At 35.1% G+C, this 26,232-nt stretch overlaps 1 protein-coding gene across 1 annotated transcript; it reads left to right on the forward strand.

Annotated features, from left to right (window-relative positions):
* The first annotated feature begins 1,415 nt into the window (after nucleotides 1–1,415).
* Nucleotides 1,416–19,420, forward strand: LOC131153037 (uncharacterized). Its single transcript, XM_058105058.1, has 4 exons — nucleotides 1,416–1,733; nucleotides 2,063–2,180; nucleotides 2,722–2,953; nucleotides 19,134–19,420. The coding sequence occupies exons 1-4, from the start codon at nucleotides 1,582–1,584 to the stop codon at nucleotides 19,160–19,162; spliced, it is 531 nt and encodes a 176-aa protein (XP_057961041.1). The 5' UTR covers nucleotides 1,416–1,581; the 3' UTR covers nucleotides 19,163–19,420.
* Nucleotides 19,421–26,232: the final 6,812 nt, after the last annotated feature.

Here is a 26,232-nt window from a genome sequence, read left to right on the forward strand (position 1 = left end):
ACAAAGGGAAGATGTCATTACCGAGTTGACATGGTTAGGTGTAAAAGGAATAAAACCTTGTCCAACTTATCTTGATGCTTAGTAAATAATAGCATAGATATTTACCTTGTCAAGTTCACATGATGAGAGAATTTCTTTTCAAGGTAATCTTAGTCACAATATGTGGACTTTCGTGAAGGCCTTAGTAGGTTAGTAAGGCTAAAGTTGCCAAGGAGACAAAACAAGAGTGGGATGGTGAAACTTAGCACAAGCTAGTCTGGTGAAGGTCAAGCAAGACCTAAGCTAACCCCATAGTGAGACAAATCAATTCACCAAATCAAGCCATTGCGATAAAATCACTAGAACTTGGGGTTATTTATTTCCCTATAGATGCCTCAACCTTATCTTTGGGATTGAGGAGAATTAGCTAATTACATTGGGCTAGACCATGGTCAATAGTTGAGCTCATTATCATATTCCAACATACTCCTTGTAGCCTAGTCTTAATGATGTTAGTGGTCATGAATCGAGCACTCCAAACCCCATGTAAAGAGCTATACAACACGAGTTGTAAAGCAAAAAACTTAACTAATTAATGTAAACAAACTCTTTATATGAATATGTTACAAGCATTGAAGACAAAATATATTGTAAGTGTTGAGAAAGCATAAAGTAAACACATAAGTCAAGTGATAAACATATAGCAGCACAATTTTTCTTATACACCTCTATAATGTATTTCGAGAGGAAATAAAGTTGCTATATACATTTACAATAGCTATGTCATAAAATTATTAAGGCCTTCTTAAAAAGTTTTTTGTGCAAATTTGACTTTCCACAAAGAAATACTAATATGACGAAGTCATATTCTCCCTTATCTCTAAGGCATTAACTACTCATAGAATAGTTTATAATATCATTTATATTGTACCTACCCAATGTCTACAAGACAAGTAGTTAAAACCCTAAACAAACTTGTTTCATGACAACAAAACTTAACAAATTCACCCGAGGAACCTACATCGCATGAAGCTTAACTTGGCTTCTGAGCTACTACTAGCTTACTCACTATATCATATAGAAAAGTATTTTTATGGAGAAAGTACCGACTCATGGCTTGATGAATATTTTGACAATCTTAAATAATTTAAGAAGTCTTGTGTTATTAGTCATAGGACAATACCTATTTCTTCATTTTGATATCTCAAACTAGATAAATGTAGTTTTACAAATTAATTATATTTTTTTAGAATAATTTTTAGAAGACCACAATGACCAAATATAGCATTTCAAGAAAATAACCATAAAATATAAAGAATAATACCATACAAACTCTTTATTTTATATTTTCTTCTTACTCTTGCAATATATTTATTTTGAGTTACTAATTTTTTTAAGGTTACATTTTTAAAATGGAATAATGGCATAATATATTCAAATAAAAATTTGGTGTATGAATAGCAAATTTTTTCTGTGAAGATTAACAGTATGTCAGTGCAGTCGGCTGCATTGGAGAGAGAGAGGGAACAATTCATTTCAGTGTAGGGAGGAGTCTCTGAGAGAGAGAGAGAGAGAGAGAGAGAGAGAGAGAGAGAGAGAGGGATGGGAAGGGAGGTATCAGAGAGCTGCGTGGACAGTCTCCTAACAGAGATGGTTTCATCTTACAGCAATCACTTCTATGCCAACAAGCCAGAACTAGCTGCTCGCAGGATCGAGGCCATTGGCTATCAGGTCGGCCACCAGCTCTCCGAAAGGTAAACCCACAAACCCCCAATCATGCCTTTTATTAAATACCACAGATCCCTGTTTCTGGATCGCACCACGCCATCTTAATTGGACACCTTCTTGGAAGTGCTTTTCTTGCTTTCGAAAGCAAAATTTGGATAGATTGTGTTTTGAGAATCACATGGGGTTTTAAAATGCGAACCCAGAAGTTTTTTGTGGTCAAGAGCCAATTTACGTTTTGCTGTGGCAGAATTAGGGCATCAATCGGCATTTCTTAGTATTGCTTTGGTTTTAGCTTTTGATATATATATTTTCAGATTCCGTTTCATTTCAAACAAAAAAAATTGTGCTTTGTTAGGTATACGATGGAGCGGCCACGGTTCAGTGATCATTTAGAGGCAATCAAGTTCATCTGCAAGGATTTCTGGTCTGAGCTTTTCAAGAAGCAGATAGACAATTTGAAGACAAATCATAGGGTATGTTCAAGATTGTAAACTGGAATAATGGTTATTGAAATTTGAATACAGTGTAATCATAATGATTCATGAACTAGAATTCTGAAAAAAACTGAAAATTTCTGTGCGTATGAAGTATAATCACTCAAGATTGTAAAGTGGAAGAATAAATATTGAAATTTGAATTCAGTGTAATCATAATGATTCCATGAATTGGAATTCTGGAAAACTGAAAGTTTCTGTTCGTCGGATTTCATTTGGATTTGCTTCTAAAATTCTCAGGGCTGTTGGGAATGTCCAACTGTGATTTAATTGTGCTTCCGTGTTCTATGGTTAACCAAATTTTGACTTCTTATTTTTAACATGAAATTGATTTGTCGACGTTGGCAGCTTGGAGTTGTGGATGAATTCCATGTCCTTGGTAATTTGCAAACCAAGTGGCAGACTTGGAAATGGGGCCTCCAGTTCCAATACAAAAGCCTCAGTTCCATATTGCCTACAAATTTACAAAACTCAGTATCATGCTGTGAATTTGACAGAGTGGTTTATTTTTGTGTTGTAGGGTACCTTTGTATTGCAAGACAATAAGTTTCGCTGGCTTGCACGCATGTCGGTTGATGCATCAACTGAAAATGGAGGTTTATCGCATGATTCATCTCTGGCTGCAGGTGAAAGCAAGGCAGCACAAGCGATGAGCCTGCATCTCTACTTCCCATGTGGAATCATAAGGGGAGCACTTTCAAACTTAGGAATCCCATGTGCAGTTTCTGCAGATATATCCAACCTTCCTGCATGTGAGTTGTTGGCTTTTTTATGCTTTTCAGGAAGACTTTATCATTTGAGTGATAATTAGGATAATGAATGAATGATATCAGTCTTTTGTTCCAGTTTAGCAAGCTTTCATTCAGATGACCAAATACGTATTGACATTTTTTTTTATGAAGCATAAAATGCATGAGAGAAATTTATAAATCATTTGGACTACCTGTCATTGATTTGCTTTGAGCTTGGCTTAGTTCTTGCTTTTTCATTAAAGTTTACCCCCCACTAGGTGGAAATTTTAGCATGCTTGGCTTCAATTGGTAGCTGAGTGTGTGATATAGAAAGGATTTTGGCTTCACAATTCCATTATCCTTTCCCTATGCAACCCTGAGCTTTCTCTCACCGAATATGAGTTGAACCATTATTGCCTTTCCTTGGCTAGTTTCCCTAGAATAGGGAATAACAACAACAACAACAATAAAAACAATAAGTCTTAAGCCCTACTAGGTGGGGTTGCTACATGAATCCTTTTTTGTCAATTTACCTGATCAAGAGCATTTTCCTCCCCTACCTTACAAGCTATTACATCCTTCCTCACTATCTCATTCTAGGTTATTTAATATCAAAAACAATAACTCACCACTCCTCCTCGCAAGTGTGCTACCAGGATGGTGTTTCAAATGTCCAAACCATCTAAGTTGGCCCTCCCTTATCTTGTCTTCAACCTGAGCTATGCCTAGTTTATTGCGTATATGTTCATTCCTTAATTTATCTTTTAGTATTATACCACTCATTCGTCTTAGCATTCACATTTCGATAATTTTTACTTTTTGTACATGTTTTTTCTTAGTTGCCCAACATTCTAATCCATAAAGCGTGGCTAGTATTATAGCCATCTTATAAAACTTTCCTTTAAATTTTAAAGGTATTCTACAATCATGCAACACGCTTAATGCACTCCTCCATTACTTAATCTACTCTAACTCTATGTATTACATCCTCTTCAATTTTCTCTTCTGCTTGAATAATAGATCCAAGATATCGAAATATGCTAGTGCTATAAATTTATTGATTATCAAGTCTAATCTTTTCTCCAATACTCCCTCCTTAGTAACTGAAATTATATTGTATATATTCTATCTCATTCGTACTTATGCTAAATCTTTTAGACTCTTAAATCAATTCTCCAAAATTCTAAGTTATATTCACACCACTCCTCCTTTCATCAATCAAGACAATCATTTGCAAACAACATACACCAAGGGATCTCATTTGAATATTCCTAGTGAATTCATTAATCACCAAAGCAAAAAGATAAGGACTTAAAAAAAACCTTGATGTACTCCTATTGTGACTAGAAATTCTCTAGATTTCCCTCCTATAGTCCTAACGCTAGTTGTTACTCTATCGTAGATATCCTTAATGACTTAAGTATATCTGTTGCATACTCCCTTTTTTTATTAAAAAGAAAAAAGCCCACCAAAGAACTTCCCTAGGTACTCTATCATAGGCTTTTTCTAGGTCAATAAAAACCATATGCAAGTCTCACTTCTTTTTCCTAAACTTTTCCATTAATCTTCTTAAAAGACAACTTTTGTTGTTAATTTCTCGGGCATAAAACCAAATTTATTCTCTAAAAACTCTCGTTTCTAGTCTTATTCTTTATTCAATTACCCTTTCCCATAGTTCATCATATGACTTATAATCTTAATTTTGTGATAGTTATTACAATTTTGAATGTTGCCTTTGCTTTTGTATAAAGTTATTAACGTGCTTTTCCTCTATCCTTTAGGCATTTTCTTGGTTTTTACTTTTTATAATAGCGTTGAATAGATTATTAACAGTATACTTCCTTGATCCCCAAAAAATTCCCAAAATTCAATTGGTATGTTATCTAGTCCTAAAGATTTCCCACTTTTCGTCTTTTTTAAAGCCATCTTAACTTCAAGGACTCTAATTTTGCGAATAAAATTTCTATTTTTAGTCTTTTTCTCTTTCGTTACTTCCAAGCTCAGGCTTTCAGTTTGATTTTCATTGAACAACTTATTAAAGTATCTTCACCACTCCTCTTTTATGTTTTCTTCTTTGATTAAGACATTATCATTCTCATTCTTTGTACATTTTATATTGCCTAAATCTTTGCATTTTCTTTCTCAAACTTTAGCAAGTTTATAAATGTCTCTTGTTCCTTCTTTTGTGTATAGTCTAGTATATAAAGTATCATAAGCTCTATGTTTAGCTTCACTACTAACATTTTTTGCATTTTTTGCATTTTTTTTTTTTTTTGCCTCTTTATACTTTTTAAGATTTTCTATCTATCTACAACGTTGTCATGTTTTAGACCACTTTCTTTTCGTGTTAACGACTTTTTGGACATCTTGATCCCACCACCAGCTTTTTTTACTATTTCCTCTGAATTCACCTAAAACCTCTTCCGCCATCTTTATGATAGAGTTAGCCATTCTATTCTTCATAATGTTTGCATCTACGTTATCCCTTATTGTTCAGTCACTCTCTATAATCATTTTATCTTTGAATTTTACTATATGTTTTCCCTTCAACCTCCATTACCTAATCCTCTTGCATTGATTTTTTATGTTGCTCTTTCTCTTCCATTTTTTATTATATATATCTGATATGAGGATTGTCTGTTGTGTAGTCAAACTTTCACCTAGGATAACTTTACAATCTTTACATGATAAAAGATCCTCCTTCATAGTTAAGAAGAAATTTGTTTTGCTTCTATTTTACCCACTCTTGAAAGTTATTAAATGTTCTTCTCTTTTTGTAAAGCAGTAATTCAATATAACCAAATTGTAGGACATGGCAAAATCTAAAATTATATCACCTGCCTCATTTTTATCTCCATATCCATGACCTCCTTGTATCCTCTCATAACCTATATTGTCCTTTCCAACGTGTCCATTCAAATAAGCTCCTATAAATGTCTTTTCATATATCTTCCCAAAATTATCCTTTTAAGGTTTTCTGCTAAGCCTATTTGGGGAGCATATGCACTAACAACATTTACTATCACTTGGCATAGAGCTATCTTGATTTTTATGATCCTATCCCCAATTCTTTTAATGTCTATCACATTATCTTTTAGGTCGTTGTCTACAATGATTCTCACCCCATTTTGGTGTTTCTCTTTTCTAGTGTACCAAAGTTTAAATCTTGATTTTTTAATTTCTCTTGCTTTCTCCCCTACCAATCTCTTGAAGGCATATAAAGTTAATTTTTATTCTAATCATTGTACCCACTATCTTTATGGTTTTGCTCGTAAGTCCCTATATTACATGTTGCTAATACAATCCTAATTTTCTATGCTAACTTCTTAGCCATGTCCTGTCTAGACTGACCCAGTTTACTTCACCCTTGTCCATTTCTCGCTGCACCTGGGTGGTATAAGTGAAAAACTTTGCTTGTAGGGAACGCCCCGGTGAATATTTGGTAAAGATTCATGTTATAAAGAAAGAGTGGGGAACCCAGTGGAAAAAAAGAGGTCAAAGGACTAATCATTCTATCACTACTCATGGTGATAAAGAAAGAGTTATTGGCTTTCGTCCCCTTTAGACTTCACTATTTGGCATCATAGCCTATTCAGACAACTTGCCAAGCTCTAAAGGGGATCTCCTTTATTTTCTCTTGCCTTTTAGCTTCTGCTCCTACTTTGCAAGGAAGTTTAGTCCCGCCTCCCTTTGGTACTGACTTTGTTAGCTCTTTTTGTGCTTCGGGTATGTTATCGTTCTTAATCATGTCAATTGCTTAGCATAGTGTTAAAAAAGCTTGATATACATTGTTGATCCACAACCTGACAGATTAAACTTTTAAGTAAAGTAGTATTCTAACTTGGTATCAGAGCTTATTTCCAAGAGGTCTTGGGTTTTAGTCTTGATGCCCATGTTTATTGTGTGGTGTTTAAAAATTATTGTTTCCTTATAATGGGCTGTTGAAGCCGGAAAGTGGATCGTTGCTTTGAAGGTTCATCAAGTCAGTTATCTAGGTGATAGTTGATGAACTAAACTACTCTTGAGATTTGCAAAATGGGAATGGGCACTTGGGAGGTCCTAGTGGCCTCTAGGGGATCTTTTCAATGCCTGGGTCAGCAAATAGAGCAAGAATATTGAGAGCCAAACAGAAAGAGAGTTCAGATTTTGGTTGTGTGTACTTGCATTCCTTTTGAGGGTTTTTCTCCCTTTTTAAGTCTTGATTTTTTACGTGGCCCCACTCTTTTTACGTTCCATATGGGGTGGCGGTTGATGGATGGATAATTGATCATACAAAATGGAGTGGGCATGGTGCTTGTGACTAACTTGGTAGTTATTAAGTGGGTATTTGCATCCTTGTAACTGCCCTCTCAATATTGTCATGGTTAAATTCCCATATGCCAGGCACGCAGCTGTCCTGCTTAGGGTAGGACAGCTCATCCACGTGTTGGGCACGTAGCTGACCTGCGCTGAGCAGTTCTGCCCTCTCACTTGCCTTGGACGTGGTTGCCCTGGTAGGGTCCACCTCTTGTTGCGTATGAAAGACCTCTATTCCCAATAGGTGTTATTCATCATTTGTTTCTCCCTCCACGTCATATCAGGCTGTATGTGCAGGGTGAGTATTAAAACTTGATATGTATTTCTGATCCACAACCTAACAACTTATAACTTTTAGGTAAGGTGGTAATCTAACAAAAAGGATGAAAATGAGAGGGAGGAGAGAGTTGGGATAAATGTAATATATATATATATTCTTTTTGTTGTTGGGGGGGGGGGGGACTGCAGTTACTTCAACAGGTGCAAACTATTAAAACAAGCTATTTATTGGAGAAATTAAAACTAAGAAGCAACTGAACTCTTTACTAATTAAATAAAAATCTGAACATACATTGTTAAGAAAATAAACCATGCATAAACATAATTTTAACTAATTAACTAAACCCAATTCTATTGGGCTTAGGGCCTAACAAACCCTTTTTTGTGTTTTTGGAGTAGGCCTCTAAAAGGAGTCAAACTAGTCCATCTAATATTTTGTTTCCCATCCTACATCATTCCATTAAAGGTTTTGCTAAATGAAATATGCTTAGTTTTACATGAATCTAATGTAATAGTTTGGAATAAGGTATAACCTTTTCTTAGTATTAGGTATCATTTCGCAAGACTTTAAAAAGAAGTGCTTATTGTCAAAAATTGAATAGAGTTATATATTGATATGAACATTACATGTGAATATATACAACAATCCTAGCATTCCTAAAAAGTAAATTAATAAATCAAATCCCTTGATTTATGGGATACCCTACAGAATAGGAAATCCCATGATTTATGGGACACCCTAACAGAATAGGAAATTTAGCTATATAGGCCTAATTCTAAGGATACAATCTATTATTAAAAGAATATCCTAAAATAGCTAACTAATTATACACGGTTTTCCCACACTCCCCCTCAAGCTGGTGAATAGGTATTCTCCATTCCTAGCTTGGAAACAGTAATTTGGAAAACAGAGCTACTCAACCCTTTGGTAAGGATATCAGCAAGTTGACCATGTGTAGACACGTAAGGTGTACAAATCAATCCACTCTCCAACTTTTCTTTGATAAAGTGTCTGTCAACTTCAATGTGCTTCGTTCAGTCATGTTGTACTGGGTTATGAGCTATGCTGATTGCAGATTTGTTGTCACAATAAAATCTCATAGGGCCATCCCACTTAACCTTTAAATCTTCAAGGATGATCTTCAGCCAAAGTAGTTCACACACACCTTGAGCCATTTCCCGGAAATTTAGCCTCTGCACTCGACCGAGCTACCACACTTTGTTTTTTTACTTCTCCATGTCACAAGATTTCCACTGAGAAAGGCGCAATATCGTGAGGTTGATTTTCTATCAACAATTGATCCAGCATAATCAGCATCAGTGTATGCCTCAAGTACCTATCCTCCATTTCTTCTGAACATGAGACCTTTCCTTGGTGTTCCCTTGAAATACTGTAGTACTCTATGGGTTGCTTGTAAATGAACTTCCTTTGGGCTATGCATAAACTGATTAATCACACTCACTACATATGCTATATCTGGTCATGTGTGAGACAAATAAATGAGTCTTCCTACCAGGCGTTGATATATTTCTCTGTCTACTGCGACATCCTCCTAAGCTTTTCCAAGTTTAAGATTAGGATCCATGGGTGTACTTCTGGTTTGCATGCCGTCTTGCCAGTTTCCTTGAGAAGATCTGTGACATACTTCTGTGTAGAGATAAAAATTCCCTACCTAGAGTGAGCAACCTCAATCCCGAGAAAATACTTCAGTCTCCCTAACGCTTTAATCTCAAACTCTTTAGACAAATATTGACTCAAGACCTGTTTCTCCTTAGCATCATCTCCTGTCACTATTATGTCATTAACATACACTAGAAGGACTGTAACTCCCCCTGAAGGAGAGTGTTTAATGAACAATGTGTGATCCCCTTGACTTTGTTTGTATCCCATAGCCAACATAACTCTTGCAAATCTCCCAAACCATGCTCGTGGTGATTGCTTAAGGCCATACAGTGCCTTTTTCAATTTACACACAGTGTGAGCAGCCAAATTCTTCCCATATCCTGGTGGAATCTGCATATAAATCTCTTCCTCTAGTTCCCCATGTAAGAAAGCATTCTTGACATCAAATTGTTGCGACTCCCAACCATAATTAGCTACCAGTGATAATAATACTCTAACTGTGTTCATCTTTGCAACAGGAGCAAAGGTCTCTAAATAATCAATCCCATAGGTTTGAGTATACCCCTTGGCTACCAACTGCGCTTGTATCTCTCAATCGACCCATCTGCCCTATACTTCACTGTATATACCCACTTACAGCCCATCGATTTCTTTCTTGCCGATAACTTCACCAACTCCCAAGTCTTGTTCTTTTCCAACGCCTCCATCTCCACATTCATAGCTTGTCTCCATTTTCCATTGGACAAAGCCTAAGATAATGTGGTAGGAATGGTGATGGTATTTAGGCTTACAAGAAAGGCTCTATGGGATGGTGAAAAATTCTTAACGACAAAAAATGTGCAAGAGGGTACAATGGTTGCTTTGTGCATTTTCGAGTTCCTTTCCTAATGGCAATTGGAAGGTCCTGGTCGTCATTATCAACATGAGATTCAGTTTCATCTTGCAATGGATGGTTAACAATTGTTACCTCATTCAAACGATCTGAGTTGGACTCTTGGACTTGCATTGGTTCAGGAACAACCATCTTCCTTCTTGTGAACACCTTGCCAAATATGATATTTCTAGGAGCAGAATTGGTCTTTTCTTTGGGTTCATTTGGTGTTTCAGGCACAGGTTCAGAAAAACTCTCAGGTACATCGTTGGAACAAGATGAACAAGGAGGTACATGTATAGGGTTCGAGGTTTTAGACATAGGAATTGATGGCAAATCAAGAAAAAAATCTTCTTTATCTTCCCTAGTTGAATTCTCCCTTTGAAGATAAGGATTAGTGAAATAAGACTCTTGTTCATTGAACGTAACATCCACCGAGACGTAGAATTTCTTTGACGGAGGGTGGTAACACTTATATCCTTTTTGAGTCAAAGAATAGCCCACAAAGACACATTTTAGAGCCCTCGGATCTAATTTCCCCTTGTTGTGACTATGAACATGGACAAATGACACACACCCAAAAATCCTAGGAACAAGGTTGTTTGTAGTGGTTAGGTATGAGTAGAATGTGGAAAGTATGTCCATAGGACTCTTGAAACCCAAGACTCTTGAAGGCAAACGATTTATCAGATGAGTGGCTGTTAGAACTGCTTCCCCCCAAAAAACCTTAGACACAGTTTTTTGAAACAACAAAACTTTGGTTTTTTCAAGGAGATGTCCATTTTTCCTCTGTGCTACCCCGTTTTGCTGTGGGGTGTTGACACAAGATGACTCATGTACTATTCCTTCTGTCTGAAAATGTGGGGTAAGAATTTGATTGAAATAGTCCCTGGCATTATCTGACCTAAACCTTTTGATATTGACCCCAAATTGGTTTTTGATCTTGGAATAGAAATTTGGGAACACAATACTAACATCAAACTTATGTTTAAGCAGGAAAATTCAGGTAACACGAGTGCAATCATCAATGAAAGAAACAAACCATCTTGCCCCAAAAACATTAGAAACAATATATGGACCCCAAATATCACTGTGAATTAGAAAGGAATTGAGCTTCTTTTGTAACTAATTGGAAAAGGTACACGCTTGTGTTTAGCAAGTTCACATACCTCACACTGAAATTTTTCAACATCTAAATCCGTAAACAAGGAAGGAAACATAACTTTAATAACCCTAAACGATGGATGTCCAAGTCGACAATGATGAAGTAAAATTTTTTCTTTATTGGATTAGACAAACTCTGACATAAAGGAAGAAGATAATCTGTCCTTGGTCATGTGCAACTGACTTGGTGTTTCAAGATAGTAGAGGCTATTCCTTTCCCTAGCACGTCCAATCATCTTCCCCGAATCCTTGTCCTGAAATATACAATTACTACTGTCAAAAATCACATTACAACATAAATCTTAGAGTGAGTTTATGTATAGAGACCAGATTTGTGGTAAATTTAGGAACATGAAGGACATTTTTCAAAGTTACTGATGGTCTTATTTTCACATCCCCAAAACCTGCTACAGTGGTAAAGGATCCATCTGTTTTGGAAATTTTCCTACTGCTTGGGCATGGAGTATATGTTGAAAAAATGTTGGATAAATGGGTCATATGATCGGTTGCTCCTGAGTCCTTGACCCAAGAGTTGGTAAAGGTTTTATCTGAGACATTTAATCCAATAGAAGATGGAAGCTCACCTGAATATGCCAAAGAACAAGTACCTGGAGATCCTTCAGGTTTTCCAAGACTGTTGATAAGTGATCTCAGCCTCTCAATCTCTTCTTGGTTGAAACTACTCAGCTCCTGCGATATCGATTCACCTTGTGGTCTTGCAGCAATGTGGATTTGTCCATTGTTCCATGGTTGTCCTCCTTTTTGGCCCCATTCTTGGCTTGGAGGCTTTCCATGAAGTTTCCGGCATTTTTCACGGGTGTGACGAGACTTCTTGCAGTAAGTGCACCATAATCCGTCACGATTTTGGGTTTTCGGCTAGCCACCTTTTTCTCCTTCAAGTGTTGCTCCTCTCTCCTTGTTTGTGGCTGATTTATTGTTACCACTAGCCACCATAGCCAAACTATCAGTGATTTGTGGTTCAAGCATCAACCCTCTTCTACTTTCTTCACTTCGGATTATAGCCACTACTTCGTTAAAGTTTGGAACCTCCGGCTTCCCAAGAATCTGTATAATCACTTGATCAAATTCTGGATTAAGTCCAACCAGAAAATCATACACCCTATCTTGTTCAATAAAGGCCTTTAGAACCGCTGCATCATCGGTGCATTTTGTTTTTATCACCCGGTAGTGATTCAATTCCTGTCACAAGGATTTCAGTTGATTTGCATATTCAATGACTGTTTTATTCCCTTGTTTTGCAGCCATAGTTTTTACCTTGGCCTCGTACACTTGTGCCACATCATTAGCTTTGGAATAGGTTTGCTGAATTGCATCCCAGATGTCCTTTGCAGTAGCCAAAAACATGCATGTGTCACTTATTTCTAGAATCATTGAATTCCACAACCATGCCATGAACAAAGATTCTTCTTCACCCCATGCTTCAAACTTAGGATCCCCTGGTTTAGGACCTGTACCTGTGAGATGGCTAATCTTTCCCTTGCCTTTCAACACTGTGTGAATGAGTTGAGACATTAAGGTAGTTCTTTCCATCTAACCTGTAGGAGGCATGAATATTCTGCAAATCTCCTGCTTGTTGGGGTCGGATTACCTCTTCTGATTGGGCTGTAGTAGTAGTCTCCACGATTTCTGACATCTTGAAGGCTTGGCCTTCTGATCAAAATCCGGAACAGGCCCACGAGACTCAACTCCCACTGAAGAGAAAAATTGGCAACGAAGGCAAATAGAAGTTTTTAAGGCTTTGACGAAACAAGCCCTGTTTGGCAGAAACAGAGGTGCACAAGCTCAAAATATAGAGTAGAACAGAGGTCTGCAAAGACGGGAAGAAACCAGCAATGAAGGCTGGAAATATCTACGATGAAGGCTGAAAAAAATTGAAACCCTAAGGAGCCTAATTTGGCTATGATACCATGTTGAAAATTGAAAAGAGTTATGTATTGATCTGAACATTACATGTGAATATATACAACAAACCTAGCATTCCTAAAAAGTAAATTAATAAATCAAATCCTATGATTTATGGGACACCCTAACAGAATAGGAAACTTAGCTGTATAGGCCTGATTCTAAAGATACAATCTGTTATTAAAAGAATATCTTAAATAGCTAACTAGTGCTTATCGTACTTTTCACTTAAAATAAATACTTGTGCGAAAAAGTGATGTTTGCACAAAATTAAGTACTTTGTGAAAAGTTCCTTTGAAGAACCACATCTTAAAGAATTTTTTTAGTGGATTTTGAGAAGCAGTGAGGGATGGCTTTTTGGCCACTCAAATGCCTACTGTAACTAGGCCATGGCATTTCTGTAATATTAAACAGCCTTCATTTCTCAGTTCTCTGTCCTTGTCTCACTCTTCTCCTGAGCGATACCTGGCCTCTCTCCCTCTCCTCCCTCCTTCTTAGATCTAAAAGAACAAGGCAATTGCAACGGAGACAAAGAAAAGCTACATGCTCGATTAGAGAAAGCAGGCTACCAGTGATCCAAGTGGCAATCTGGTGTAGCATGGTGACAAGTGCTGTGGTGAGGCTTAGCACAGCAACCTGAAGGGAGGTAGAGGGAGTGAAGAAGATTGGGTTTTGATTTTGTAGAGAGGGAAGGGTCTTCTTTGATTTGCAGATTGGGTTTTGATTTGCAGGGGGGAGGGGGCTTTCTTTGATTTGCGGATGGAGGAGGGGGTTTTCTTTGATTTGTAGATTGGGTATTCATGTCCCTCTCTCCCTGATTAATGTCTAACTAAAATGAATTATGAAAAATATTATAAAACTAATACTATAATAAACATAAATTAATAAATTTATTAAAAATAAAAAATATATATTATTTATTTTAGAAAAATACTGATTAAATAGCATAAATATTAATTAAATTTTGAATTTGAAAATATTTGAAATGTTTATTAATATATTAATTAGAACATATTAGTTGAAAATGTTAATTTATTTAATAATGTTATTGATATAATTTAACAATCATTTTTTATTTGTTATCTATTACAAGTTGAAATATAATAATATTATTCATACAACATTTAAAATAAAAAAGTGAAGAGAACCTAACACCACTATTCTACGAGTACTTATTATCAACACTTTATTTTTAGAGAAAACCAATCTGCACTAATGACTTTCAAAACTTTTCAACACTAATTATCAGCACCTATGAAATTCATCGCTTTTTGGGAAAAAGCACTTTCCCATAAGTGGCTCCAAACAAACCCTTCGTGCCTTAGTTTGGAAGCCTTCTTCCCCATTTCCAGAAGATAGTGTCCTAGGGTAGTTGTCCAATTCCATGTTTGGATTGCCATGTCTTGTGGATAGTCTAGTTGTTCAAAACATCAAAATACCCCTGATGAAAAGAGCAAATATAACAAAAGAAGAAAATATAGAGGGCAATCTAGTCCTTTTATTGCTGAGCTACTCCTAGCTCATGGGAGAAATTGGCCAGCCTTATACCATGTAAATGGGCTAAAGATCTCCCTGTAAGCTAGTTCTATGCTGCACCTTTGTTGCTCCAAACAAAGGTTCAAGGGGCTTAGTCTAGCCTAACTTAGTCTAGCCAAATCACCAACCCTTAAGGGGCATTTGGTTTGTGGCATCTTTCAAGATTCATAAAATGTAGTGCATGACATCTTATTCCCATGTTTGTTTGAGTATAGGAATTTGACTTAGCGAGAATGTTCACTTTATTGGGAATGAAAGGATTTCCACAAAACATGATTATTTTGTTCCCACACTCCCCATGGGTAAGTTCCATTGAAAATTAGGAATTTCATGCACATGGGAATCCTACTTTTTGAACCGCTCTCGCTACTTTGGCAGGTTGGACAATAATAACCCTACAATATAGTATTATCACACTAAGTTATTATATTTAAAATTATAAATTATTAATAAAAGGATAGTAATATTTATATTATTGTTTTATAATAATATAATATAGTTATAATAATATAATATAATGGTTAATATTTAGACATCACATTGCCTTCAATTATTTTGGTTAATTGATTATTTAAGTGAGAATTTTTTTAAAATTTATGATGGTTGAAAATTTTAGGACATGGATTTAACTATGTATTATGAGTAAGTTTTTATGTTGAAAATATAAACATTCTTCATATATTTGTTATTGACATGTCAAATGCATGTTAAGATTTCCATCTTTAACCAAACTTTGACATGGAAATCAGTATTTTCTTGGAAATATTACATTGCAAACCAAACAAAAATATTCCCATGAGATAGGCATCTCATTCCCTAGAATGAGATTTCGTGGAATTTCATTCCATAGGAATATTGTGATGCCACAAACCAAACACCCCCTTAGTTCCTGTCCCGCAACCTATTGGACTACCGGTAAATGGAATCATGTGCATTACAACAATGACAATAACAAAATCAAGCCTTAAGTCCCACTAGGTGGGGTTGGCTATATAAATCCTTTTTTCTCTAATTTATGCGATCATAGACAATTTATTTTGACAAATTTAGGACTATTGAATCGTTACTATCTCATACCAAGTTATTTTAGGTCTATCGCTACCCCTCCTACTACTCCCCACAGTAACTAACTCGCTCTTCCTCACTGGCGCACTATGTGGCCTACGTTGCAAGCATTCAAATCATCTTAGTCGTCTTTCCCTTATCTTATCTTATCTTCTATAGGAGTTACACCTAACTTATTGCAAATATGTTCATTTCTTAATTTATCTTTCAATGTTATACCACTCATCCATCTAAGCATTCTCATCTCGGTAACTTTTATATTTTGGATATTCTGTTTTTTCGTTGCCGAACATTATGATCCATATAGCATAGCTGGTATTATAACCGTCTTATAAAACTTCCCTTTTAATTTTAAGGGTATTCTACAATCACAATGCACACTTGAAACACTTCTCCATTTTACCCAACCTGCTTTAACTCTATGCATCACATCATCTTCAATTTCTCCTTCAACTTGTATAATAGATCCAAGGTATCGAAATCTACAAGTGTTATTTATTTCTCTATCATCAAGTTTAACTGTCTCCAATATTCCTTTGACCATTATTGAAATTACATTTCATATACTCTGTCTTATTTCTAATTATCCTAAAGCCTCTAGATTCCAAAGCTTTTCTCTATAATTCTAACTTAGTGCCTACTCCGCCCCTAGTTTCATCAATCAATGCAATATCATCTGCAAACAACATACACCATGACACCTCATTTTGAATGTTCTTAGTCAGTTGGTCCATCACTAAAGCAAAAAAGATAAGGGCTCAAAGCAGATCCTTGATGTACACCTATGTTGATTTAAAAATTATAGTTTCTCCATCTATAGTCCTTACACTAGTCATTACTCCATCGTACATATCCTTAATGACATTAGCATACCTACTGCATACAACTTTTTTTTTTTTTTCTAAAACCCACCATAGGACTTCTCTAAGTACCATATCATATGCTTTCTTGAAGTCAATAAATACCATATGCAAGTCCCTCTTCTTTTCCCTAAATTTTTCCATTAATCTTCTTAATAGATATAGGTTATGTCGTAGATCTCCCAAACATAAAACCAAATTGATTTTCTAAGACCTTCGTTTCTAGCCTTAATCATGGGCATTATCAATCTTAAATTTAATTATCTCAAAATTAATCTTATTGGCATTTAAATTTTTCATGTATGTATATTTCAGCTCCCTCAAATTTGTAACTCTTCCCTAGGTCTTCGTCCACAAGTTAGAAAAATATAATTTAGCAGATGAAGCATAAGAGGAAATAACTGCCCCTTATTCTATTTGTATTTTTAGAAGATTTTTACTATAATTTGTTTGGGGAGTTGATTACGCTTCAACTCTAGTCATAGTGGCATGGTGTAAAGGTCAGGTTAGGGTTATAATCAGGTAATACACAAGCTCAGTTTAAAATTTGCAGTTTTGAATTCAACCCATGGATAGCTTTATGAAATAGGTAGCACCTTCTGTTAAATCATAATCTTTGATCTCAGTTCTTAAGTGGCACTAGTTATGGCTTGAGCTACTAGTGCAATGTTATTAGAATTTTTGTCAGCACTTGTTTAATTGATGCTGTTGATATGTATGCAGTTCATCTTTCTTAGTTACATCCCTCTGTCAAAAATTCATCTTAAGAGCCTTCTTTTATGTATTTGGGGTTGTAACCAGTTAATACACAAGCTCAGTTTAAAATTTGCAGTTTTGAATTCAACCCATGGATAGCTTTATGAAATAGGTAGCACCTTCTGTTGAATCATAATCTTTGATCTCAGTTCTTAAGTGGCACTAGTTATGGCTTGAGCTACTAGTGCAATGTTATTAGAAATTTTGTCAGCATTTGTTTAATTGATGCTGTTGATATGTATGCAGTTCATCTTTCTTAGTTACGTCCCTCTGAAAAAAAATCATCTTAAGAGCCTTCTTTTATGTATTTGGCCATTTGCCCATTACACCTCTGGAGTCTGGACCGCGTGTAGTGTTCTCTATTTGTCTTTGTAATATTGTTTTTTAACTGCGAATCTTTTCCACCCCAGATGCAGGTCTTGAATCCTCTTTGGGTACATATGCAACAATGAGTAATTATTTCTCATCTACTTGTACCGTTGTACCACTCTTCCTAATAATTTTTATAATTTTTTCCTCTCATTTTTCTACCTCATCCTTGGATACTTTCTCCACTATTATCCATGCCTTATTCCTGTTGTATTTTTCTCATCAAAAAAACTGTCAGCTCCTATTTGGGCCTGCTCCCTAGGTTGTAAATTTACTATTTAGGTTCTCCATTATTATCTGTGTATTTATTCCAAATGTGAGTGCTAGTATCTCTCTTCTACCAACTTCACTAGTTCCACATGTAAATTGCAAATCCCTGCATTCTTATTTGGCTTCCCCTTGGATGTTGTTACCTGTTCATTGCAGTTGGTTGTTGAGATCAGTAATGCCCTCAGCTGATCTTGGATCTTGTGCCTATAGTGCTTCTTGTTCCGAGTACTAAAAGGGTGCACTCATGTTTGAATGACATAAAAACCAGTAAATGATGATAATATCCTCCCCCCCCCCCCCCCCAACTTCCTCAAACTCTGAATTGATGAACACGGTGGGAATGGTTGGAGTCACTTACTTTAACATTCACAATTACAGTCCCCTTCATTAGGCCAATAATTACAATTATTTTTGGAAGCAATCACTGTACATGTGAGCGTCCCTTTTGAATATTTTCAGGCTTTTTGATTGCTTTTCCATTTTGACCTTGATATTTGAGCCTGAGTTTCTTATTGGCCTCCTTTGCTCTGATGTTTTGTTATTTTTCACTTTTCTTGTAATATGTGAAAGCATCGACTTAATTTTTTTTTTTCCCCCTTTTTGGGGTACATTGAACAGGGAGGGGTTGAAGGTTGAACCCATGGCCTTGGTCATGCTAAAGCTGCTCTTAAAACTGAGCGAGCCTTGGCTTCAAGTATCAACTTGTTTTCATAGTCTTGAAGAACAAAATGTAGACAATGGAATGGCTAAGAAGACCATCGATTGGGAGGGCTGTGAAGAATGCACCTTGGGTGCATCTTTTACCATGCCCCATTAAATCCCCACATGGGTTGTGCAAGCATTCCTTATTTTATGCATTCAAGCAACTGAAGAGAATTGATTCTCTTTCCATTAATTTTATCCCATGGATGCCAGATTAGCCTCGCAAGCTTTTCTGATAATGATAATAAAAATATGCATTCAACAAAGTGAAGAGAAAACTCACAATATTTCTGTGATAGCTGAGAAATTCAACTGGCATTGAGTGCCCTGAAAGCAATTGTAATGTCATTTATTCCCATTATATTCTAGTGTTCCTTATTGGTTTATTAACCTTATTTATATCTTCTTTTTTTTCCCTCATAATCTGTCTTGTTGAACCATGTATTTGCTTTCTTAATTTTTGGTTTGTGTTGTTTTTATGAAAAGGTTCATTTGTGGTTCGTATAAAGGCCTGACAAACATCGCACCACAAAGGCAGATGGTACTGGGATTGTAAGCGTCTATTTCTCACCAATGGAGATCTGCATGAACAACTTTACTTCACTGTTTTTTTTCACTGGCACAACACAAGTTTCTCTCTTTTCAGTTTTAAAATGTATATTTTGGGCGTCAAGTTGTAGCAGAGAGGTGTCCAGTACTTCTGCTTATGGTGACATTTCAGAAAACACTATTCATTCTATTCTACCATATAAAATTTAGAAGTGTTTGAAACAGTAGTAGCTTGTAACTTCGAAAAAGTAAACCTTCGCTTTTAATTTAAGAAGTAGCATTCTAGACCAATAAAAAATCAAACCAAGGTAACTACTGTTCTTCAGGAGCACAATAGATATTTTGATCAATATAATATATGCTACCTTCTTGGTAATTATTTAGTATATTAACTTTACTGTGAACTTTATTCTATCAATCATCAAAGTTAATTTAAATGCCTAAATCTGAACCTTGATGGTATGTGAAATATCATGAGAAAATGTTCATTATGTTTTCCAGGAGGCCCATATAAATTGTGGGCGGGATTTCTAAAACCAATCACTTTTTCAGCAATATAAACAATATGTAAAGCGTACAAAAATGTGGACACATCTAGAAAATTTCTAGTCATGTTTTTTAACAAACATGACAGAGAATGTGATTGAAATTTAAAAATGATGGAGGACTTGGAGAAGAAGTATAACTCAATTCCATCAAGATGTTATATAGTAGGTTTAAGTAGGAATTTAATATAATTTTATATTTGGTTAGCTTTGTTCAAATCCAAGGTAAAGGAAATCCATTTTAAAATCAATGCTTTCAAGCAACTTAAACAATTTTTTTAATCTAAGTGAAAGTTAATGAAACAAGTGTTTTAAAACAGCCGATGACATTGGGTGCGTTTATTTTGGGGGCTAGGACTGGACTGAATTAGACTAGCGTTCATTATTATCAATCCCATGTATGAATTGGAGAAAATTATTTGAAAAGCAAAAGTACTCTCAAATTTTAGGCACACTTGCTTGTGAAGCTATGGGCCTCTTTCTCCTACTCCTTTCATCCCACCTCCCTTTTATCTTTCCCAATCTCCCCTCTCGGCTCCTAGTCTCGCCCACTCAATCAAAAGGGTGTGCGCTATATACTCCCACCAAAAGCAGCTTGAAAGTAAATGAGAGTTGTATATGACTTTTGTACTTCAAATGGATGCAAATTGTTAGAAAATCTCCATTGAGGTCAAATCAAAGTTTCAAATCATCAAAAAATATGTCTTCAACCAAATTGATGTTGGCGATTACAGTGATTTGCTAGCAATCCGCTTCAAATCAAATATTAAACCTTTCCTTTTTAATCACAACAGCGTCTTTGCCTTCTCTAGATCTCTACGCGATGCCACCAAGTGCGTCGAAGATCCAGCCAAGGAGACAAAGAGGGCTTGATAGAGTTGGGATTTGTGGGATCATCCTATGCACCATTTGATCAAGATGAAGAAGACTTAAAACTGAAATTTTTCAAAATGATTGAGGAGAACACAATAGTAGTGAATTTACAAAATTGATGAACACTAACCTACTCCTGAAGAGCATTCGACTCTTAACATAGAAACATCACTATGCACAAAGAATCACTCTACTTTATTAGAATGCCACATAATTCAAAACACAAATTCACGCTATTATTTCAAGGATGGTAGTAACGTGAATATCCACTAGACAAGTTGTCGTAAGTGAGAAAAATGCTCTAGACAACCTTGGTTTGTGAAATATAGCACATTAATCATTGAAGCATTGACAAACAATTGAGGCTTCCACAGTAGCTTTTACACAAAAGATAAGGTCATCTACAAAAAAATAAAAATAGATGCAAGAGCACCAACCCATTTTAGAAGATCTTTGCAAGCCCCTAATGCTACAAGCAAACTCCTCAACCATGTAAGCTAATTTTCCAAAAAAAAAAAAGAAGCAAAAACATAGAGCACTGAGTTTGCTTCATGTTATAAAGTTTGTATTGAAGCTAGTTGATCAAAGAAGTTTGTCTTAAATCTTCAAATCATGGACACATTTCACCATAAATATTTTGTGATTACAATACAACAGTATTCTTTTCCAAGAACATCAAATGAATTTAAAAAAGAATCTAGGTACAAGAAAATTAAATAAATTTCATTTTCTTATATTTATTTATTTTTGTTTTTTCATGCATTTGCTCGTTAAGAAACAAGGACAGTCATCCTCCCACTACACCAAGACAAAAGTTTGAATGTGGAAGGCGTGGCAACTAGCCATGTCAAATGAAATAAGCAGACCAATATCATCACCTATATCTTGGCAGTTTTCCAATGAAGAGATCCATTAAGAACCGTTTTACTACCACCATCAATAGAACTGTTGCTCCATTTGTGAAGAGCACTTTCAAGTCTTTGATTGTAGACCTCAACTCCATAATCCCACCTTTGTTCAGGTTCCCCAATTGCCATCGCTTTATAATCATACATATTTACATTACTGCAGTGATAATCAAATCCAAAATGGGAAACATAGAAGGGGTACTATAATCTGGAAATCTTCTAAATTCCATGATTGATGGGTTCCACAAACATATGTGTTGCTTAGACCAGTCCTGCGTGAAAATGTGGAATGGACATTCAAAATGCTGGCGGGGGCTGACAAACACATCAGCCCATTACATGAACCCACAAAAATCATGGTTTCTCACGGCTCAATGGAAAGGAGTTCTAGTGGACCGCAAAGAACAGAATGGTTGACGATGATCAGAGCGATAACTCATTAGTAAGAGTTGAGGGTATTTAGCAGGAGAACTAAGATGGGCTTCTATGGATGCAGGACTAGTGATCAAATTCTACCATGATTTACATTCAGTTCAAGCGAACAAGACTTCTGACAGGCAGTCGTGGTAAGATTTTGATGACATTCTCCCCAGGGATGCTCCACATGCCTCCTTCAATCGACAATTCCGCTCTCAATCCCAGAACCAAAACAGGCGAAACGAACAAATTTAGAGCTTCTCACCGATTCAGGAAGAGAACCCTTTGGAGGGTATACCTAAAAGCTGAAACGCAGTGCCATTTGAGTTCCTTTGTCCTTCAAAAATGGAAACGCTGTGCTCATTTTTCTCTCTGTAGTCGTATGAAGAAGTTTGCAGTGCAACGTTGGAGATTTTCCTTTTTCTTTTTTTCCCCACTCTTCCTTTGGCAAGCCCATTACTTGATGTAGAAATGGAATAAAGAAAAGAATAAAAATGATATGATTGGTTGGTGGAGTGGAAAAGAAATGATGTAATAAATTAGATTTTATTTCTTTTAATTTTATTCTTATGTATCAAACGTGTAGAAAAGTGGGTATTACAACATTTGATTAGTAAGACAAATAGATTTTAGGAATCAAAATCTTGATTTTTCCCCCAACATTTGGTATCTTTTAATAGTTAGTATTAAAAAAAAAAACTTGACTGTTTTTAAAAAAAGTGTACATTTTTAAATTATAATATTTTATATTTTCTAACGATAATAATTATCATAATTATTATTACGTTGTTGTTATTGTTATTTTACTAATTATTATTATTATTATTATAGTTGTTGTTGTTATATATTATTATTTATTATTATTAGTTATAACTGTAATTATGAAAATTATTATTATGGTTATTGTTGTTGTTATTATTTTTTTTTTAGGGTAAAATTCAACAACACTCTCCCCCCCCCCCCTGGCCGCGGGCGGGGGGAGTTTTCTATAAATGACATTCCACCCTCGTATTTTTTGAAAACTACAAAAAACCTCCCTGAGGTTTAAACTTAATGATAAGATGAACATTTCGTTACTTGACCATTAGTCAATGGTTAAATATATGTGGAAAAAAATGAATAAATGATAATTTTGTCATTTTTCATTCACTTCTAATCGATGATAACTTAAGAAAATGACATCAATTTAAGTTGAAAAAAGTGTTCAGTTAATTAGAATATATTTTGGAAATTGATCTTGTAAGTGATTAGACACCTAGTTCTCGAGTTAATGAGCCTGATAGGTTCTAGCCAATCAGATGATATAAGCATGACAACAATTAAATTATTATTTTTAAAAATTAAAAATATATGTAAAAAATAATCTAATAATTCATAAAAAATACTTAAATAATTTTATTGTCCCAAAATTTGTTATTACCATCTACATGCAAATTAAATTACTAAATATATCTTTAAAATTAAATCACAGTTTAAAAATTGACTTATATCAACCAGTTGGTCGAAGTGCTACTTGTTTTCCAAGTTTAGTTGAATCTCCTATTTATTAACATAACAACTTGGATAAAATATAAAAAGATTGGTAAACTGGTTAGATCATAGGTCAATCAATTAATATAAATTTGTTCTTTATCTATTTAGTACTCATGTTTTACATAAAGTACAACTAACATTCAACTTTATAATTTTAGTTTATGAAATATGAATTTTGAAATTTTAGTTTATGTTTTTTATAGCATTATGTTAGATAATTTTGATTTATGAAGTATGCATTTTTAAATTTTGATTTATATCTTTTAGCATTATGTTTGATAGATTACTTGAATTTAAAAATATTGAATTATGTTTTATTTGTTTTATGATGTGTTTAGTCATTAGATTTTTATGAAATTACATCTAACAAACATTTTGTAATACTATAATTATTAGACATTGGTTATGATTTATTAGTATTTTTTTTATATTTTTCTAAAAAAATTTAAAATAATAATAAAATTATTTTGTCATGTTTATATCAATTGATTGATCTAAAACAATTGGACAATTAAACTATTCAATTCGAGAATCAGTTAGATTTCCAATTCGTTTGTTCAATTTTCAAGATATTACACTAGCCAAAATTTTAATTTAATTTATTTGTGTCGATATAATTTTATTTTTACTTATATATATTTTTAAAAAATTTGAAATAGTAATAAAATTATTTTGTCATACTCATATCAATTGATTGATTCAAAGCGATTGGACCAACAAAGTGTTCAATTTGAGAATTAGGTAAGTTTTCAATTCAGCCATTTGCTTTTTAAGACATTACACTAGCCAACTTTTTAATTCAATTTATTTAAGTCAATATTATTTTAAAATATTATTTTATTAAAATTAAAAAGTCATTTTTTTGACATGTACTTAATGGTTGACAAACAGTCAACTAGCGGAGGGTTCATGTTGTCAGTAGATTTAAACTTCAGAGGATTTTCTAGTAGTTTTAAAAAATATACAAGGTGGAGTGTCATAAGAAGCTTAAGCTTGCTAGATGAGGCTTGATGAAGGCCCAAGAAGAAATCTTTTATTATTTGATGGGGATCAACATGCGTTACCCCTTTCTTTTGCAAATGTTATGACCCGTGGACGACCTCCAGATGTCCACATTTCCTTTGTCGACATGCTAACACATGGACGACCTCCAGATGCCCCTTTTGTTCATTGCTACACAGGAACTCACATAGTATCTAGAAGAAGTTCCAGTGTGAGAAAGACCCCAACAGAGATGCTGAAGCAAATCCGAGATCAAGACCCCTTGTGGGACCCACATGGTCTTATGGGCCCAACACGATTCCATATTGGGCCCCACACGGCTGGGCCTACCCTTTGACTTACTTTGTATTATTGTAAGATAACTTAACTTGCAAGTGTGCTTAGTGTTTAATATGTGTTGTAAGTTGTGTGCTTATTAAGTGTGTCTAGAAAATGAGAGTTTTTATTATGTTTGAAAATTGTGAGTGTGTTGAGAGTTGTGTCTCCCATGCTTATATGGGAATTAATTGTGTGCATTTATTTTGTCCCCCTATGCTAGCTTAGCTAGTTATGTTTATGTCTTCCCCTTCCTCACCATTGTAATTGTTGTAAAAGCAGTAAGCTAGAGAGAATATATTAATATTGAATTAAAAACTTTGTCTTTGTGAAGCTTGTATAGCTTTGTTTTGATCTTTGTGATTGAGTGGCGAGAGGCTACGTTCATTCTCCCCAGAGATTAGGTGGTGAGAGACCACTAAATATCCAGCAGTTTATTCCATTCATTTCCCTCTTTCATGTCTTCCATCCATCGCCCACACGACCACCACCAGGTTACTCCCACATGGCCAACATTACATCATTTCATTTGTTGCATATTCGTCCATATATCAAAGTGTGCACAAAGGATTTCAGAGCTAGTCTAACTTGTGAAGAATAACATCAAGATATATCCTTCATAGTTATTAGTAGCGTCAGTATTCACTTGGACTATCACAAGTGCACAATAGTTCCATTGCAACTCAAGCCTTGGTTAAGGAATTCTAAGGTGTGTCCTAATTTGTGGTGAATCAAACTAAGTTATCCAACAATTTTTTTTGGTAAATGACGTTCCCAGACGCGAACTTGGGACGACTCAAAAATGATAATGAAGAAGTGTGTGGATTTTGAAAATGTGATTTTCATGAAAAACAATGTGTATGGAGTCACCACTAACCTTTTGAAGTGTGGTTAAAATACTTGATTACTACCCAATTAAGGGTGGAATCGGTTTGCACTACTAGAGTCGGGTCCGGGAGTACGGTTATGCGAGGGGAGGGTATTAGCACCCCTTACACGCCCATTCTTACGAACGATACTTAATTAAATTGAAAATTATCCCAAAATAAATTTAATAAGCTTACGAAATTACTCCCTTTCAAAAAGTGTAAAGAAATGCACAAAGTAAAATAATATATAAGTATTCCCTCATAACCGGAACATACCATACTCCGAAGAGCTCAATGCCTCCCATTGCAATCATCGGGATGGGAAAATCGAGAAAATAGAGTACAAAATACTTTCCCAAATTTTTTGAAATTTCTATAGAATCTTCTAAGTAGGAAACTATTACCCCTGGAGGTTGGGACTTCAAAGAGTGTCAAAAATGATCCTAATCTTCAAAAATATTTTTCTTGATTTTTCTTCCATTTTTTCTGAAATTTTTCATAATTTTTCTTGGATTTTTGAAATAACAAAAAGACAATTAAAACGAAATCATGAAAATCAAGATCGACAAATTTT

Source organism: Malania oleifera, chromosome 4, assembly GCF_029873635.1.
Source record: "Malania oleifera isolate guangnan ecotype guangnan chromosome 4, ASM2987363v1, whole genome shotgun sequence".
In the NCBI taxonomy this organism is placed as follows: domain Eukaryota; kingdom Viridiplantae; phylum Streptophyta; class Magnoliopsida; order Santalales; family Ximeniaceae; genus Malania; species Malania oleifera.